Genomic DNA, 21,564 nt, shown 5'->3' with positions numbered 1-21,564 from the left:
ACTCTGCTTAATCCTCCCTGGTGGAAAGAAATACTGCGGACGTCCATGAACAACACTTTTTCTAAACATGAGGTTTGCAATGCTGCTGTAAGCCTGTTGCCGTAGGTTTACAAACCTAGGGTTTGGCCCGCTCTTCTCCCTATATTCCTTGCTCTTCTCCATCCAGATACGGTAGGCACTGCTCCTTCGCAGTCAGAATTTTTTAAGGCAACATTCAGACGGCTTACAACTTTCCGCAAGCAGAAGGCGGGAGTTCCCATGTGACCCCTGGTGCTGAAGTGTTGGAATCTAACAAACAGGAATAAGGTGTAAGCCCGGCTTACATGGACGCTCCATGCCTGTAAACTAGTGTATGTTAGCAAAGTTTGCAAGATTGCTGACGATCCTTAAGACAACATTTCAAGTTAGTTTGTTGTAGTGGTTAAGGCCTGGCCCAGTTGTCTGAAGATCGCAGGTTCGAATCTCTTTTAGAGCCGATTATTTTTTTTGTTAAGTAGAATTAGTGTATTGTCGACATTTATAAGAAGCAAAATATGATAAATCTAATTCCTCATCGATGCCACTTAGGATGTATTTTTCGTGTAGTTTCTCCAATACTAAATTACTTCTTACAGGTGGCAATGGGGTGGACAGAGAGATATTATCGAAAATCTTAACCCTTTGAGTACCACCCTGTGATGTAAAATTGATTGTTTTTAAATAAAATAGAAGAACAATGACAACCCATATACCCAATGGCATACCAACATATCGTGAGGTCCTGTTCGAGATGAGAATACGAGTCCCCAACCTGTTTTAAATTTGAAATTTCAATGTGACTCGATTCAAAATCTTCAGAGATACGTTAGAAAATTATCATATTTATATAATAAATTATTGAAGAAAATTATATTTCATAATTTCACTCACTCTAATGTCTTTCTTTGTTTTCCGGGAGCTGAAATATGAAGCTGTAGGAAGGAAGTAAGAACTGCTTATATTATCCATTGCCTTCTTGAGTTGCAAAGGACCCAAACATTGAAATGCCTCGCACTTGCTTTGTGCCAGTTGGAGGTGCTTTAATGTTAACATATTAAAATCGGGAGCGCAAGGTCAAGAGAAAGAAGAAAAGACTAGACAAATTGCTTTTTATTCGAGAAATGAATAAATTGATAAAAATGTCCACACAATATATTGTGAATTTTTGCGAAAATGTTACAAATGAGAAATATGACAATAATTTTTTCGGGCCCCTTTACGCTTAGAGCCTGTATGTTACAGCCCTGATTTGACATATTGTAACATTTAACTAGAAATTAATGCCAGATAAAAACAGAATGTTTTAATTTTATTGCCTACAAAAATTAGCCTGTCCCATCTTTATTCCCCTCACTTCTATTTCATATTTTTTTTGTATCAACCCCAAGAGACACGAGGCCTCGGGCGGTCGCCCATTTTGCCCGCCCCATATGTCACTGAATATACCTCCTTTACAAATTCTTGGACACCATGCTGCAAAACAACCAAGGATGACGTCATACTGCTGAGAAAACCTTTGCGTTCGCTGTGTGAATTGTGGGCTCAGATAGAGATCACGAATCTTGCCAATCGTAGAACTGCGCATGCTCAGCTCGCAATCTTCTTAGGTAGACTGTTGAATCATACATGACATGGGCAATCCTGTATGTGACCGAATTCTAAATGTCCTAGTTGACAATATGTAGAGTTAACAAGAAAACATTGTTTCGTAGTTTCGAGGAACACTAATTTAATTTTAATATACTTTTTATGAAGAGTAGATAGAATAGTGCAATATGGTTTCAACACATGGGTAGGAGCATATAAGCGATAAATCAAAAAGGACGGTGTGGTCCGGTCACTATGATACCTGCTCACCACACGAAGGGTCCCCGGTTCGATTCTACCCATAGCACTGTTTTTTTTAAAGATAGAAGGCCAACTAATGTAAGCCTGTAAAGAATTTTATTGCATATTTGATGACAAATATATTTATTTTTAATAGAAATTGCAAATAATTTTGGAACTGCTCAATACAAAACTACTTTAATAAAGTTGAAACCATAATATGAGACATGAATAAAGTAAATGTAATAATAAAAAAGGTAAAAGGTAACGTGTTCCCCTGTGCTTAGCACCATGCCATGAAGGCATATAGGGGGTGTGGGGGGCCCCACACTTTCTTGATCCGGTCGTGAGTGTGGGTGATGTGATCAGCATCATGCCCCTGACCGCCTTTACCCCCCAGGGTTTTCCCCCAGGTACCCATGTTATTCGATGCTGGGTGGGCGCCGGGGCCGCTTCCAACGTTAGAAAAGTTCCCAGATTTGAACCGGCTGGGGATCGAACCCGGGACCTTTAGCATGGTAGTCAGACACGTTACCGACTGAGCCACCGTGGCCACATAAATGTAATAATAAAAAATTGTAAATAATATGTTATTTAAATGTAGTGTTTGCATAGAATTGATGTAACTATAATATTTGCTTGTGCATCATGGGTTTACTGATGAAGGTATGCTATTAAATCTTGCCTCTAAATCCATAAACAGACACAAACGTTAATGCTGTAATTGTTAGTAGCCTCGTGGGAAGCTGTCATTCCAAAAAGTGATGTCTCTAGCAATTTTCCATTTATAGGTATTTCTTCAGTTTCTACTAAAATAATAAATGATATATGTTGTTTTATACCTTGAAAAAAATATGTAGTTTTAGGCATTGTATACATCCAGTGAGCGAATAAGATATCGACTTTGTATCACTGCACTTATATACACATACAAACGTTTCTTAAAAATTGAAAGAATATCATCACCTCCCCCCCCCCCCCATCCCTGGCCGACAAACACATCCCTTGCTTACAAAATTACTCCTCTCTCCACTGCACGGACATTTCGATTGTGAATCCATGTGATTGAACCAAGGTGTGACATTGTATATCGTATTGTGGATGCTACACGCTGAGGAAGACAAAACTCTTCTACGACCCTTTGGGTAACGTCCTATTGGAGAGCAATCAAGGAACAAACTTCCGTGTCTGAATTCTATCCTGGGTAAAACAGGCTTTTCTGTGCATGATCCTGCTTCCCTACACTTCCCTTAAATATCTAAACTTGCATTTATTGTCGAGTCCATATAAAGTCGTATAATATTTTTTTTTTTACAGAAGCCTAAGTGGACAAATGAATTGCTTTGTATGTGACATTGTGGTCAAGTCAATATGATAGCTTCCCAACATACCAATGATCCTGGGTTCGCCTATCGTTAAAAGCAGGTTTTTTTTTTACAGTGCAGTGCCAACAAGGTTATACCTAGGATGGAATTAATTAGACATATCGCCACGACTGTTATTTTTTAATAAAAATGTAATGGGTTTTTGAGTAGCTACTCAATATTAAACTTCTTACAAAATGTGGAAAGGCATGTGAACGAGACATACAGTTCTTGCTTTGCATATCACGCAACATCAAGAAACAGTGGAACATTAATGTGGAAATTCCTAGCAGCCACATCAAAAATTCGAGTTTTTATTGAAAAAAAAATATTGGTTGAGTTGTGAATAGAATTTCAATGTTTAAAACTAAAAGTAGCTGAGAACATATTAGATGAGTTGACAGATTTAGTCCAGATCTTAACATTATGATTGTGTTGTAAAATCTGTAGCTGTGTATAAGAATCCGACTGAGGAATGGCATGGGTTCGAGTCTGCCTGGGTTCTTGGCCTGTGTATAGGACTGGTAGCAACCCACCATCATGAGGAAATTGGGGAGAAACGAGCGAGTAGCGTAACCCGATTAAGGAAATCTCCTGTAACGGCTGAGGGTTTGACATGCTGACCTCATGTCACCCCATTACCAGTTGATGTTCTCCACACCTATATATAGGATTGTGGGAGGGAGGGTGGCAGTCGGGAGATAGGCCAAGGCCCTTCGAGTTATGGGTTATTTATTATTTATTTATTTAAGAAGAAAAATCTAAGGTGCTTTTCGAAATTAGAAGCTGAAATCATGGATTAAAAATGCATGTGCTGTGGTTACAGATTTAAAAAAAACATCACTCTAAATGCGGATTTGAACACACACTTGTTGGTGCCTCATTGGCAACTAAAAAAAATCTGTAACCACGCTCGAACACGCATCCTTCAGAGCGTGAATCCGTAACACTAACCACTCACCTACACCTTCTATTGTAGGTATTTATTTACTTATTATGTAAGTTTTTGAATTGTTTCACTACTGCCGATGGGAATTTCTTCTAGCTTATTTTCTTTCAGATGTGTACAGACCGGTACATTTTTTACCTTCTGCCACCCATGGTGATCCTTGTGGAATACAATAGTGAAATGCAATTCTCAGAAAAGAGAATATCTTCGTTTAAAAAACTTGAGGTGGGAATGGTGTGTTCAGTCACACATTTGACCTCAAATTTTTTTATCTTTGAAGTTTTGCTTGCAACGCCACCATCAACCAAGCATTTATTTTCTGGACATATCCCAGATAGCATGTAAGTTAACTGCAAGTTAAATCGACATTCGATTTAACTTGCAGTTAACTTACGTGCTATCTGGGATAGTACAATGATAGCCATCTATTCCAGCCTTTGACCCCATTCCCCCCCCCCCCTCCTCAAAATGCTAATCTCTAGAACGTACTTGTTCCTGTTTACAGTATTGTATATTGTTTATTCAAAATTGTGTAAATGTAGGTTAGAATGGATTCTCAGTGGCGTGAGGTATCAAACTGAAATTTGCCCCTCCCAAATGCCACTTCTGGATCCGCCACTGTTTCAGGTGATCAGTAACACATCTTTTGTTGATTAACTTTGCTGAACACATAAAAGTTGGTCTTATCAGAGAACAAAATGAAAGTGGAAAAGCCAAGGTCACTTGTGGTGAAGCTCATTGGCAAAACTGAAAAATACCAATCTGAATTATCCTTACTTGGTTTCTGCACCATATGCATCCAATTTCAGGATGCAATGAGTGCTGGTTTTTCTGATCCCATGTTCTTAAAACTTTGATGAGTATTATGATGTCTCCTTTAAAAAATTGTGCTAGGTAGAGTAGAGAAAATTTAACTAGTTTACAAGATGATGGTTTTTTTTTTTTTTTTACAGGTGCAGAAAATCTCAAAGGAACAGAAAGGAATTTATTGACAATGATGCATTTATTGAAAAATCAGCCACCTACAAGATATTACATGACAGTTTCTGCCGACCTTGGAATAGTGATTCCTCAGGTGATGAAGCTGTCCAAGAAAAGCAATTTGTAACAAATAAAGGGAACAATAATGCTGTGAAACAAGAGAAGAAGAATGCATCTACCAAGAAACAAGAAAAAACTGAAGTTAATACACAAAAAGTGAATGAAACAAAGAAGAAGTACATTCCCCATGTACGGCCCCCATGCCAGTATCCAAGGTTTTCATGTCTGAATGCTGAGGAACAGAGAGCTTATGTCCACCTGATGCAAAAATTTGGATGTGTTCGAAAGTCGTATCTACATCCTCATGAACAAAAACCATATCAAGTCTATAGGGTAAGTGTTCAGATTTGCGTTACATTTCATCAATACTTCCCTGTTTCAAGATATTTCATTCTTTTAGTTTTTCAATGTAGTTTACTGGTAATGCTCAAATGATGTTAGTAATCCACTCATTAGACAAAATCTGAGAAATAGTATTTCTTTGTTCATGTATTGATTTCCCAGGGAAAGTGTGATCTACTTGTATCTGCCCACACCATACTTTATAATGCAATTTGCCACGAATGTTTCAAAGTGTCCGTCATCACATACTGCCTCACAATACTGGGTACTCTGTAAAACATCACTGGAAACAAGCACAAAATTGTTAAAAAATAATCTTTTTCCCCTTGTTTTATATTAGCTCTGTGAAAATTGGCCACAGATACCAGATTTCCTTTGTATGCATTTCTTCCTGAAACCAATAAACCAGAGGTCGGCGACAAATTGACATTCCCCGCCACTCTGCTGTCAGTTTCAAAGGCTCCTTCTCCCTCTGGGCTGCAAAGGTTTGGAATGCTCTTCCCGATTATGTTTCTTTTGCTAGAACACCCAAAAACTTCACAGAACAAGTCGTATTATTTTTATTGCAAAGACAACAAATTAGCATTAGCTCGTACGGCTAAGCAACAAGAATCAAGTAAAGTAAAAACCATGTATTTTGCAAACACTTATGTGACACAACGAATATTTCCACCTGTGTGCATGCTATTTTAGAATAGATTTGGAAATTGCGTGTATACACATGTGTATGTGTGTGCATGTGTGTGTATGTGTTAATGTATCTTTCATTGTATTCTCTTAAAATGTTATTATTTTTCATTTATGTTAAATTCATTCATGTTATATTATATATTTGATTTCAGTATTATAAATATATGTATTGTAACTTTTAATCACCAGAGTTAAGTGGTAGAGCAGCCCAAGGCTGAATCTCAGTCTGTAGTAAATAAAAAGACTTTTCAATTCAATTCAAAAAAGGTTTTTGTCACTGGCCGACTCTTGTGTTTACGTCACTGCTTTCCTTACATCATTTCATATATTTGTATATTATTTTACATCATACTTCATGTATATAAAATAATGTAAGGAAGGAGGTGAAAGAAACATAAGAGTAACTCAGTAACATATTTTGGCCTATTTGCCATTTTCAAGCTGAAGAAATACACTTTTAAAAATGTTTTCTTATTCATCTAGTAACATTCATTCTAGATCTAAACAACTTTTTCGAGATATTTTAGTACTGTACAGTAACTGGCTGTGTAAGATTGTATTTATACATATAAGTATCTGAGTGGAGTCAACCTGAAAAAGTTCTGGGGAACGAGAATGAAACATCACTATAAAAATAAAAACCACTTTAAAGTAAGATTTATTCTGCTATTTTGTGACAGTGTTTAGCCTTGTTCCCATGTTAATAAAACATTAAAATGCTGGCGAAGGCAAAATTTATTGTATAAAAATATACACTAGAAACTTAGTGGACCGAGAAGTGGACCACAATGATCAAAGAAAAACACGAACATCACCTTGCTAACAAAGTCTACTTGTCTGCTTTTCTTGGGTTGCGGGGATGAGGGCTGTTTCCACTACTTGCTGTCCCATTTACTCTTTGTCATATACCGGCTGAGCAAGATCTCGTCCATTGCCACATTGAGCTCCAGGAGACCCTCGCCCTCTGGCAAGTACCGCAGTATCTTCAAAAAAGTAAGGGCCGAAGACTCGGTCTTTCCACAAACCATGATGCGATCAGCTCCTTGTTGTTTGTTGTCGGTAAACCAATGAGTATTCTCGTCGGACCAATAGCGTACATTTTGTCAGTTTGCCTCACCATTCACATGAAAGTTAGCTTCATCTGAGAACATAACTTTGGATAGAAACTCTTCGCCCTCTTCCAACTGTACCAGAAGCCAATTGCACATTTCAACATGCTGGTCTGGATCATCTTCTGTCATGTGGTGCAACACCTGCAACTGTAGGGGTGAAACTTTTGCTTTTTTAGGATTCACTGAATACTTGTTTGAGGAACACCCAGTTCCAAGCTGGTTTGGAGAATTGATTTCTTTTGACTCGCAACTACCTTCACCACTACTGTTTCTTCCACCTCTGTTGATGTGCTTGGGCATCCATATCTGGGTGCATCTGCCACACTTCCTGTCGTCTTGAATTTATCAAGCAGTCTGCTCACTGTGCTTTGTGACACTGGGTGTCGTTCAGGATGCATCTCATTGAATTATGCTGCAATGTCTCTCTGGGAGTATCCCTCTCTTCCACAGAGCAGAATAATCTCCACATGCTCTTCAATAGTCAACATGTTTTACCTGCAACAAATAAAATTAACTATAAATAATAATTAATTAATAATAATTACAATAAACTATTATGCACAGTATAATCCCCCCCTACGTTATGAAAGGTTGCTCAGAGGCACTCAAGTTCCCTCTCCATGCCCTCTTTAATTTAATCTTGAAAACAGAAAAATTCCCCGCAAGTTGGAAAACGACGGAGATTTGTCCAATCCCGAAAGCAGCAGATAAGACAGACATAAGTAACTACAGACCAATCACGAAACTGTCAGCTCCAGCTAAACTCTTTGAGCAAATAATTTATAATCATATTTACTCGCATGTCAAACCTATCCTTTCTCCACACCAGCATGGATTTGTACAAAACCGTTCAACTGTGACTAATCTCGTCGAATTAACAAATTACGTTGCGTCAACTATTGACGATAAAGGACAAGTCGATGTAATATACACGGACTTTTCAAAGGCCTTCGACACGGTACACCACGATACTTTAATTCAGAACTAGCTTACATCTGCCTCTCCCCTCAACTTACAAAACTACTTGCTTCTTATTTACAGAATAGACGACAATATGTCATGCACCAAGGACTAAGGTCCTCCTATTACATAGCCAGCTCCGGTGTCCCCCAAGGTTCGAACCTTGGCCCCCTGCTGTACTTGATTTTCATTAACGATTTACCAGACGCACTAAAAAGCTCCGAAAAATTAATCTTTGCGGACGATGTCAAAATTTTCAAACAAATTAAAAGTGATCACGACTGCACGAAATTACAAGACGAACTTAACGAAGTACTTGATTGGTGCAAGAACAACAAGGTTAGTCTCAATCTCAAGAAATGCAAAGTAGTGTCATTCACACGTAACAAACATCCCATCCAATACTCGTATAACATTTCCGACGTAGAAATCCTACGAGAGAATACTGTAACTGATCTTGGAGTCACATTTGACAAAGCTTTAAATTTCCAGACACACACTGCGCGCATCCTCAGTGAAGCGCACAGGAACCTAGGATTTGTGATGAGAATGGCTACTGTGATGAGAATGAGTAGCCAGTTTAAGAAAAAAGAAACCTTTTTGCTACTTTACTATACATTTGTCAGATCAAAACTTGAATATGCCTCAGTCGTTTGGGACCCATTATTTATAAAGGAAATTGAAAAAATAGAGAAACTTCAAAATAAATTCTTAAGGTATTTAGTATATAAAATAGATGGCATTTATCCAAAATTCACTTCGGGTGACATCTTACGCAACATGCTGAGTGTCCCGTCCCTTGAAAAAAGAAGACAGATGCACCAGTTAACATTCCTTTCGAAACTTGTCAATGGAAAAATAGACTCCTCCGCACTTCTCGCAAAAATAAACTTTTACGTTCCATACTCAAAATTAAGACCCAGAAATGACCTCTTTAAAATTTCACGCGGTAGAACCAGGATGGCTGAAACGGATCCCATGAGGAGGATGTGCGCGTTGTACAATATAGTCTCCAATAATACCCCTGACATTGATCTATTTAGACCTAAAAGCAAACTTATTATGTGAACCCTGTATATAATAGCAGTGTAACCAAATATGTTGTATACTTTATGATATACCACCCTTGTATTATATATTGTTGTTATGTAGTGATTATTCTGTTCCGTCTTATACGTAGTTCTTTTCCCCTTGTCTTTGTTTTCTCTTTCCAATTCTTAATTACTTGTCTTGTCAATATGTATGTAAACTGAACTCAGTTAACCTCAAAACACTGTAACTGGGCATTTGCCTGTAGTGTTTAATAAATAAAATAAAATAAAAATTGTTATTTGTCCTATGATGCAGGCCTTTTGGGTCACCCTGTATATTTATACATACATACTAATGTCTATTCTTTCAGGTGCTTCAAGGCAGAGTCCAACCAGAGCAAGCTGAGTATTTGGAATTTATTAAGAAGTTTTCAGACACAAATCAAAATAGATTCCAAGTGTTAAGTCATGATGCACGAAGATACGTGGAAGAAGTATGGATGGTAAGATTTACTTCAGTCTAGAAGAGTCTATAAATATGGTGAAAAGCTTAGTGTCTCATGTTAAAATGTAAGGTACCTGAATCCAATATGGCCCACCTAAGGTTTCTGATTGTTTATAAAGGTGTACAAAGTCAGAAAGGTAAAACTAATCGAAAGATTCAAAAGAGGGAACATTTCTGGACGTTTACTGAAAATTGGAGACAGTTCCAAGGTAAGCTACGTAATTAATATACGCTGTTATATCTCTGTTCTTATACACTCTTTTTACCTAATCATGTAATAATAATATAATATTAATTTATGTATTGTAATTAGTATTAATTTGGTTTAATATAATTATTTAAATTTAAACATTATTATTATTATTCCTGAGACACTTGGCTCGGACCCCCCCCCCCCAAAAAAAAAAGAAAACATATTCTAGATACGTGCCTGTTTCGAGGCCTCCTCCATGGTGCAGTGGTAGCGTCATTGCCTTGTAACCAAGGGGTCCCAGGTTCGATACCCGGTGGAGGCACAAGTGGTCTGGATCCCACTTTAAACTGTAGGTCCAGTCCCAATTAGCCTTACTGTGCATAAAGTGTACTTAAAACACTCAACTCAAACGTGCCTGTTTCAGGTACCTTATATATTAAATGATGAATATTGCTTTGATGGTTCAAGTATGGTTATATTGTTGGCTGTGATTATACATGCATTCTTGAATTGTGAAATATGTTTTAGGAGTATAAATGAAACACCAAGTTTACACAGTCACATATACAGTGTGGTATTTAAGAAATTTCCAGAGAGGGGGAAATTCTACTGGCTGTCTAGAGACAGCATGAGATAATGCTTTATATATACGAGGCAGATGTAAAAAAAGGGCCTATAATTTTTTACTTGGGACTGGCAACACTGACGAAGCTGCGCATGCACAGAAGCATGCTTTAGTATTCTGTGCCTGCAACAGAGGTATATTTCTCAGTGTGAGGGTGCGTACGTGCAAGTATCAGGAAGTTGAAATGGCTGCTGTAATAGAAAATCCCGCCAAATCATGGCAGCCGTGTTTTGGGACCAAAAAGGTGTAATCCTCATGGAATTCCTGGAACCGGGACCATCACAGTCATGTATTGCCAAACACTGTCTAATCTGCGATGTGCCATTCACAACCGGCGAAGAAGAATGTTACAGTCTAGAAATTCTGCTTATTCATGACAATGCTCGTCCACACACAGCTGACCGTACTGTTGCGACAATTCAAAAATTCCGATGGGAACGTCTTAATCACCCACCATACAGTCCCGATCTTGCCCCAAGTGATTACTTTCTGTTCCTTCACCTCAAAAAGTGGCTTGCTTCTCAACGTTTCGATGATAGTGAAGTTCTCAAGACATCAGTTCTCGACTGGCTGAGATCCCAGGCAGCAGATTTCTATGCAGAGGGTCTACGTAAACTTGTTCCACGGTACTAAAAATGCTTGGAAGGTCATGGTGACTATGTAGAAAAATATACAGGGTATGCACTTGTATAGCATCAAAATAATAATTTTTGCTCTTGATTTTATTTTCTGTAATAACCAATCGACCCTTTTTTTGGTCCCAAAACACGGTTGCCATGATTTGGCGGGATTTTCTATTACAGCAGCAATTTCAACTTCCTGCTACTCGCACGTACGCACCTCCACACTGAGAAATATACCTCTGTTGCAGTCACAGGATACTAAAGCATGCTTATGATCATGCGCAGCTTTGTCAGTGTTGCCGGTTCCAAGTAAAAAATTATCGGCCCTAGTAGTGGGATTGACTGTATTACCAGCACCACTTACAAGTGTAGAAAGTATGAACCCCCCTCAAGCAGATTTGGCTATACTTAAAACAAGCTCAACATGAGCATATGAGCTTTTTGCTCAAGTGTGGAACCCTGTCTAATCCAAGATTTTTGTAAAAATGCCCTCGGGAATTTCTCGGAAAGTATGAGCCCCCCTCTGGCAGATTTGTCTACACTTAAAACAAGCTCAACATGCCCATATGAGCTTTTTGCTCAAGTGTGGAACCCCGTCTAATCCAAGATTTTTGTAAAAAATGCCCCTCGGAAAGTATGAACCCCCTCAGATTGATTTGCCTATACTTATAAAAGGCACTTCTGTGAGATTGTTGTCCATAAATTTGTTAAAAATATGCCCCTCTTGATATTTTTTTTGGCCACACTTAAAACTAGGCCACCCACACCCATACATACCCACCTATACACACCTACACCCACCCACACCCACCCACATATATTTACTTCCGGTTTACTTCCGGTTCACTTCCGGTCCACTTCCGGCTTGCCTACTTCCGGTCCACTTCCGGTTTGCCTACTTCCGGTCCACTTGTGGCCAAGTTGTGGCCTATTTCTGCTTTTTTTATCCAGCATAGATAAACAAAAATGCCAAGTCAAAAATATTGCAATCAATGCAATAAAAATATATCCAGCCCCAATTGGGTTAAGCACCAAAAGAATTGTAGTCCAGATAAAAGCAGAATAGTCACAAAAATATGCCCCAAATGCCATAGAGAATATAGCATGAAATACTTCACATATACACATAAAGATACTTGCTCTGCACAGTCATCAATATTTCCAAACAAAATTGATTGGAAATATTTGTGTGATTGCCCTGTATAACTTAGATTGCAAGGCCAAATTTTGTAATTTTGTAGACCAGGAGCTGGATCCTATGCTCCAGAAACAGGCTCTCCACAAATTATGTGAACATCATGGAGCACACAATATATTTTACAATTTTGAGAATCTCAATTTAAATTCAGGAACAAGAGATTTGGATTTGATGTATCTGGAAATATTTTTGCATCTTGAATCAACCTGCAAACAATATTACATGTTAGGCTGGGCTATTTCAACAGCAGTAAATATTTACCAAATGTTTCAATGTTAAAAAACAATCAGAATAATATCTTCCAGGAAATATAGATACCTGAACATGCAAACATATTTTGAAAGAAGAAACATTGCAAGATATATAAAATCAGACCACCTGTTGGATTGTTTTAGGGAAAAATTTGAAAATCTATCAGAGTATGATTTTTTTAAAGTGCAAAATGAAACAGAGGCAAGATGGGTACTTGACAGTGATGTTGGGTTTGGGTATGTGAGCATAGAATTGGGTTCTGAATATGATGATTTTGAATCCAATACATACTGGCATAGAATTGATGCATACCTGTTGCATTGTTATTGGGGAAAATATGTTGCTTTTTTTACAAAAAGTACTTCAAGTTTAGAAAAATTTAGGTTTTACAAATTTTTCCATGATCATAGAATTTATACAAACAGCAGGTGGCCTGTTGATGACATAACATGGGACACAACAATTTCCATACTTGATGAGGCAGGAAAATTGGATGTAAATTCTGGTTTATATTTTAATGAGTTGATTATGTACCTGCTTAAAAACAATATCAATTCTGGCTTATTCAATACAAGATGGACTTAAATAATTAGAGTTTTTACACAAAATATTTTTTTGCTAACAATTTCAAGTTTCTTGAGTGGGAATATGTTGTTTTTAAGATCAGCATTGATTCTGTAGTACAGTATTGCTGTGGAACATGTCAAGTCCTTGGATTCTGTCACACCTATTCTAATACAATTAATATCACAAGTACCATTACAAGGCACGCACTGCATAAAATCATAATTCCAAGCGATGGAATGGAGTAATTATTTTTCCACGATTCCATATCATACAAAAAAATTATACTGCAATTGGAGCTTCAGCAGTTCGGGACTGTGCAATATATTGTCTACAAATGTAGGGAAAATAATATTGTACGGGTTGCAAACAAAACTCCCAAAGCTTATGTATTTCAGGTTTCTTAAATTTGAAACAGAATCCAAACTGTCTGGAAGTTCATAAAAGTGAAGCCATTCTACAAGCGGGTCTATCTCAGCTTTTGCATGATATATTTGAGCAAGAGGTGATGTGTTTATAATATTTGTTGGTATAGAGGTTTGTTCTGAGTACAATTATATCTTATTAATTATGAACAGCTCTGCTGCATGTTGTGATGATGAATATCTAGTCCCTAAACCTAACAGAGCTGTGCAGTGATGTTGTTATTGGGAACAGGATTCAAATCCTACACAGATTTATGGATAGGAGTGAAGAATTAATTTTTGCCATGAAATTATATCTAGATACTCAATATCCCTGTGCAATAATGCTGTTATTGGGAACAGGATTCAAATCCTACACAGATACAGATTCTTGCTGAGCTTAATAGGTGATTGTCATGGAAGATACTCAATATTTCTGCTGTTATTAGGTACAAAATTCAATTACACAGACACAGATATAAATAATAATGCATACAGAACTGTGGTTTCTATAAATCTATACTCAATATCCCTATACCTGACAGCTGTGCGGTGATGCTGTTATTGGGAACAAGATTCAAATCCCACACAGAAACAGATTTTTGCTGGGCTTAGAACTATTATGGATAGGTGATTGCCATGAAATAATATCCCTATACCTGACAGAGCTGTGCAGTGATGCTGTTATTGGGAACAATTTTAACAGAGCTGTGTTTTCCATAAATCTATACTCAATATCCCTATACCTGACAGAGCTGTGCAGTGATGCTGTTATTGGAACAGGATTCAAATATACAGATCCTTGCTAAACTTAGAACTATGCCATGAACAAAACTGTGCGGTGATATAATTATTGGGAACAAGCTTCAAATCCCCGCACAAATACAGATTCTTGCTGAGCTTAGAGTGAAGATACCAGTGATATAATTATTGGGAACAGGATTCAAATTTTGGAACTATTATGGATAGGTGATTACCATGAAGATACTCAATATTTTTGTTATTAGGTACAAGATTCAATTATACAGATACAAAAATATTCATTAACAGAGCTGTGCGGTGATGTTGTTATTGGGAACAGGATTCAAATCTTACACAGATACAGAGCGGAATTATTATGGATAGGTGATTGTCATGAAGATAGATACTCAATATCCCTATACATGACAGAGCTGTGCAATAATGTTATTATTGGGAATTGGAACTTAGGTACAAGATTCAATTACACAGATACAGACACGGAAATAATATCTAGATAATATTTTTTAACAGAGCTGTAGTTTCCATAAATTTATACTCAATATCCTATACCGTGCAGTGATGCTATTATTGGGAACAAGCTTCAAATCATGGATAGGTGATTGTCATGAGGATAGATATTAGACACAGACACAGAAATAATATTTTCCATAAATCTATACTCAATATCCCTATACCTGACAGAGCTGTGCGGTGATGTTGTTATTGGGAACAGGATTCAAATCATGGATAGGTGATTGCCATGAGGATAGATATTAGATATAGATATAGAAATAATATTTATCCATAAATCTATACTCAATATCCCTATATTTAATAGAGCTGTGTAGTGATGCTGTTATTGGGAACAGGATTCAAATCATGGATAGGTGATTGCCCTATACCTAACAAAGCTGTGCGGTGATATAATTATTGGGAACAGGATTCAAATCTTACACAGATACAGAGCGGAATTATTATGGATAGGTGATTGTCATGAAGATAGATATTAGACACAAATACAAACAGATACAGAGCCTTGCTGAGCTTGGAATTATTATAGATAGGTAATTGTCATAAAGAACACAGAGAATGAAATAATATCTAGTAAATAAATTTTTGTAAATCTATACTCAATATTCTTTTGACAGAGCTGTGCGGTCATAATGTTATTGGGAACAGGATTCAAATCATGGATAAGTGATTGCCATGAAGAGGTAAATAATATTTATCCATAAATCTATACTCAATATCCCTATACCTGACAGAGCTGTGCGGTGAAGCTGTTATTGAGAGGATTCAAATCCTACACAAATACAAATCCTTGCTGAGCTTAGAATTATTATAGATAGGTGTGTTATTGAGAACAGCATTCAAATCCTACACAGATACAAATCCTTGCTGTGCTTAGAATTATTATGGAAAAGTGATTGTCATGAAGATAGATATTAGATACAAATTTTATAAATCTATACTCAATATCCCTATACCTGATAGAGCTGTGCGGTGATGCTGTTATTGGGAAGAAGCTTTAATACTGAGCTTGGAATTATTATAGATAGGTGATTGCCATGTAGATAGATATTAGACACAAATTTTATAAATCTATACTCAATATTCCTATACCTGATAGAGCTGTGCGGTGATGCTGTTATTGGGAAGAAGCTTTAATACTGAGCTTGGAATTATTATAGAAAGGCATGAAGATAGATATTAGATACAGACACAGAAAATAAAATAATATTTAGTATTAATTCTATACTTAATATCCCTATCTCTAACAATTACAAATCCCACACAGATACAGAGCCTTGCTGAGCTTGGAATTATTATGGACAGGTGATTACTATGGAAATAACATCTAATAGAGCCTTGCTGATATTTCTACAGCATGGAATTGTTATGAATCCCTAACAGAGCTGTGTTGTGTAGGTACATATCTCACACATAGATATAGAGCCTTGTTGATATTGTTATTGTCATAATCCCTATCTCTAACAGAGCTGTGTTGTGTAGGTTGCTTTGAAAATATTATTTACTCTTGCTGATATGTTATGGATAAGATGTGAATAATACATACCCTAATAATCTGATTCTGATATTTTCCACTATTGTTCCTTTATAAACGTTTCAACATACGTTCCAGTTTTGAGGATTTGAATCCTCTCAATAACAGCTTCACCGCACAGCTCTGTCAGGTACAAAACTGGAACGTATGTTGAAACGTTTATAAAGGAACAATAGTGGAAAATATCAGAATCAGATTATTAGGGTATGTATTATTCACATCTTATCCATAACATATCAGCAAGAGTAAATAATATTTTCAAAGCAACCTACACAACACAGCTCTGTTAGAGATAGGGATTATGACAATAACAATATCAACAAGGCTCTATATCTATGTGTGAGATATGTACCTACACAACACAGCTCTGTTAGGGATTCATAACAATTCCATGCTGTAGAAATATCAGCAAGGCTCTATTAGATGTTATTTCCATAGTAATCACCTGTCCATAATAATTCCAAGCTCAGCAAGGCTCTGTATCTGTGTGGGATTTGTAATTGTTAGAGATAGGGATATTAAGTATAGAATTAATACTAAATATTATTTTATTTTCTGTGTCTGTATCTAATATCTATCTTCATGCCTTTCTATAATAATTCCAAGCTCAGTATTAAAGCTTCTTCCCAATAACAGCATCACCGCACAGCTCTATCAGGTATAGGAATATTGAGTATAGATTTATAAAATTTGTGTCTAATATCTATCTACATGGCAATCACCTATCTATAATAATTCCAAGCTCAGTATTAAAGCTTCTTCCCAATAACAGCATCACCGCACAGCTCTATCAGGTATAGGGATATTGAGTATAGATTTATAAAATTTGTATCTAATATCTATCTTCATGACAATCACTTTTCCATAATAATTCTAAGCACAGCAAGGATTTGTATCTGTGTAGGATTTGAATGCTGTTCTCAATAACACACCTATCTATAATAATTCTAAGCTCAGCAAGGATTTGTATTTGTGTAGGATTTGAATCCTCTCAATAACAGCTTCACCGCACAGCTCTGTCAGGTATAGGGATATTGAGTATAGATTTATGGATAAATATTATTTACCTCTTCATGGCAATCACTTATCCATGATTTGAATCCTGTTCCCAATAACATTATGACCGCACAGCTCTGTCAAAAGAATATTGAGTATAGATTTACAAAAATTTATTTACTAGATATTATTTCATTCTCTGTGTTCTTTATGACAATTACCTATCTATAATAATTCCAAGCTCAGCAAGGCTCTGTATCTGTTTGTATTTGTGTCTAATATCTATCTTCATGACAATCACCTATCCATAATAATTCCGCTCTGTATCTGTGTAAGATTTGAATCCTGTTCCCAATAATTATATCACCGCACAGCTTTGTTAGGTATAGGGCAATCACCTATCCATGATTTGAATCCTGTTCCCAATAACAGCATCACTACACAGCTCTATTAAATATAGGGATATTGAGTATAGATTTATGGATAAATATTATTTCTATATCTATATCTAATATCTATCCTCATGGCAATCACCTATCCATGATTTGAATCCTGTTCCCAATAACAACATCACCGCACAGCTCTGTCAGGTATAGGGATATTGAGTATAGATTTATGGAAAATATTATTTCTGTGTCTGTGTCTAATATCTATCCTCATGACAATCACCTATCCATGATTTGAAGCTTGTTCCCAATAATAGCATCACTGCACGGTATAGGATATTGAGTATAAATTTATGGAAACTACAGCTCTGTTAAAAAATATTATCTAGATATTATTTCCGTGTCTGTATCTGTGTAATTGAATCTTGTACCTAAGTTCCAATTCCCAATAATAACATTATTGCACAGCTCTGTCATGTATAGGGATATTGAGTATCTATCTTCATGACAATCACCTATCCATAATAATTCCGCTCTGTATCTGTGTAAGATTTGAATCCTGTTCCCAATAACAACATCACCGCACAGCTCTGTTAATGAATATTTTTGTATCTGTATAATTGAATCTTGTACCTAATAACAAAAATATTGAGTATCTTCATGGTAATCACCTATCCATAATAGTTCCAAAATTTGAATCCTGTTCCCAATAATTATATCACTGGTATCTTCACTCTAAGCTCAGCAAGAATCTGTATTTGTGCGGGGATTTGAAGCTTGTTCCCAATAATTATATCACCGCACAGTTTTGTTCATGGCATAGTTCTAAGTTTAGCAAGGATCTGTATATTTGAATCCTGTTCCAATAACAGCATCACTGCACAGCTCTGTCAGGTATAGGGATATTGAGTATAGATTTATGGAAAACACAGCTCTGTTAAAATTGTTCCCAATAACAGCATCACTGCACAGCTCTGTCAGGTATAGGGATATTATTTCATGGCAATCACCTATCCATAATAGTTCTAAGCCCAGCAAAAATCTGTTTCTGTGTGGGATTTGAATCTTGTTCCCAATAACAGCATCACCGCACAGCTGTCAGGTATAGGGATATTGAGTATAGATTTATAGAAACCACAGTTCTCTATGCATTATTATTTATATCTGTGTCTGTGTAATTGAATTTTGTACCTAATAACAGCAGAAATATTGAGTATCTTCCATGACAATCACCTATTAAGCTCAGCAAGAATCTGTATCTGTGTAGGATTTGAATCCTGTTCCCAATAACAGCATTATTGCACAGGGATATTGAGTATCTAGATATAATTTCATGGCAAAAATTAATTCTTCACTCCTATCCATAAATCTGTGTAGGATTTGAATCCTGTTCCCAATAACAACATCACTGCACAGCTCTGTTAGGTTTAGGGACTAGATATTCATCATCACAACATGCAGCAGAGCTGTTCATAATTAATAAGATATAATTGTACTCAGAACAAACCTCTATACCAACAAATATTATAAACACATCACCTCTTGCTCAAATATATCATGCAAAAGCTGAGATAGACCCGCTTGTAGAATGGCTTCACTTTTATGAACTTCCAGACAGTTTGGATTCTGTTTCAAATTTAAGAAACCTGAAATACATAAGCTTTGGGAGTTTTGTTTGCAACCCGTACAATATTATTTTCCCTACATTTGTAGACAATATATTGCACAGTCCCGAACTGCTGAAGCTCCAATTGCAGTATAATTTTTTTGTATGATATGGAATCGTGGAAAAATAATTACTCCATTCCATCGCTTGGAATTATGATTTTATGCAGTGCGTGCCTTGTAATGGTACTTGTGATATTAATTGTATTAGAATAGGTGTGACAGAATCCAAGGACTTGACATGTTCCACAGCAATACTGTACTACAGAATCAATGCTGATCTTAAAAACAACATATTCCCACTCAAGAAACTTGAAATTGTTAGCAAAAAAATATTTTGTGTAAAAACTCTAATTATTTAAGTCCATCTTGTATTGAATAAGCCAGAATTGATATTGTTTTTAAGCAGGTACATAATCAACTCATTAAAATATAAACCAGAATTTACATCCAATTTTCCTGCCTCATCAAGTATGGAAATTGTTGTGTCCCATGTTATGTCATCAACAGGCCACCTGCTGTTTGTATAAATTCTATGATCATGGAAAAATTTGTAAAACCTAAATTTTTCTAAACTTGAAGTACTTTTTGTAAAAAAAGCAACATATTTTCCCCAATAACAATGCAACAGGTATGCATCAATTCTATGCCAGTATGTATTGGATTCAAAATCATCATATTCAGAACCCAATTCTATGCTCACATACCCAAACCCAACATCACTGTCAAGTACCCATCTTGCCTCTGTTTCATTTTGCACTTTAAAAAAATCATACTCTGATAGATTTTCAAATTTTTCCCTAAAACAATCCAACAGGTGGTCTGATTTTATATATCTTGCAATGTTTCTTCTTTCAAAATATGTTTGCATGTTCAGGTATCTATATTTCCTGGAAGATATTATTCTGATTGTTTTTTAACATTGAAACATTTGGTAAATATTTACTGCTGTTGAAATAGCCCAGCCTAACATGTAATATTGTTTGCAGGTTGATTCAAGATGCAAAAATATTTCCAGATACATCAAATCCAAATCTCTTGTTCCTGAATTTAAATTGAGATTCTCAAAATTGTAAAATATATTGTGTGCTCCATGATGTTCACATAATTTGTGGAGAGCCTGTTTCTGGAGCATAGGATCCAGCTCCTGGTCTACAAAATTACAAAATTTGGCCTTGCAATCTAAGTTATACAGGGCAATCACACAAATATTTCCAATCAATTTTGTTTGGAAATATTGATGACTGTGCAGAGCAAGTATCTTTATGTGTATATGTGAAGTATTTCATGCTATATTCTCTATGGCATTTGGGGCATATTTTTGTGACTATTCTGCTTTTATCTGGACTACAATTCTTTTGGTGCTTAACCCAATTGGGGCTGGATATATTTTTATTGCATTGATTGCAATATTTTTGACTTGGCATTTTTGTTTATCTATGCTGGATAAAAAAAGCAGAAATAGGCCACAACTTGGCCACAAGTGGACCGGAAGTAGGCAAACCGGAAGTGGACCGGAAGTAGGCAAGCCGGAAGTGAACCGGAAGTAAATATATGTGGGTGGGTGTGGGTGGGTGTAGGTGTGTATAGGTGGGTGTGTATGGGTGTGGGTGGCCTAGTTTTAAGTGTGGCCAAAAAAAATATCAAGAGGGGCATATTTTTAACAAATTTATGGACAACAATCTCACAGAAGTGCCTTTTATAAGTATAGGCAAATCAATCTGAGGGGGTTCATACTTTCCGAGGGGCATTTTTTACAAAAATCTTGGATTAGACGGGGTTCCACACTTGAGCAAAAAACTCATATGGGCATGTTGAGCCTGTTTTAAGTGTAGACAAATCTGCCAGAGGGGGGCTCATACTTTCCGAGAAATTCCCGAGGGCATTTTTACAAAAATCTTGGATTAGACAGGGTTCCACACTTGAGCAAAAAGCTCATATGCTCATGTTGAGCTTGTTTTAAGTATAGCCAAATCTGCTTGAGGGGGGTTCATACTTTCTACACTTGTAAGT

The 21,564-nt window shown here is 36.5% G+C and overlaps 1 protein-coding gene across 2 annotated transcripts in view; it reads left to right on the top strand.

Annotated features, from left to right (window-relative positions):
- Positions 1-21,564, top strand: part of LOC145986555 (little elongation complex subunit 2-like) — a 94,449-nt gene that overhangs the window by 16,278 nt on the left and 56,607 nt on the right. For both annotated transcript variants that reach the window (XM_083120700.1, XM_083120699.1), the window contains exons 3-4: positions 5,112-5,532; positions 9,706-9,837. In XM_083120700.1, coding sequence (XP_082976826.1) covers positions 5,112-5,532; positions 9,706-9,837 — 553 coding nt within the window. The remainder of the gene's footprint in view (positions 1-5,111; positions 5,533-9,705; positions 9,838-21,564) is intronic.

The sequence above is a fragment of the Lepisma saccharinum genome, chromosome 4 (genome assembly GCF_977018435.1).
Source record: "Lepisma saccharinum chromosome 4, izLepSacc3.1, whole genome shotgun sequence".
Lineage (NCBI taxonomy): Eukaryota > Metazoa > Arthropoda > Insecta > Zygentoma > Lepismatidae > Lepisma > Lepisma saccharinum.
Note: the sequence above shows the minus strand (reverse complement) of the source record. Positions and strands in the feature narration are given on the sequence as shown.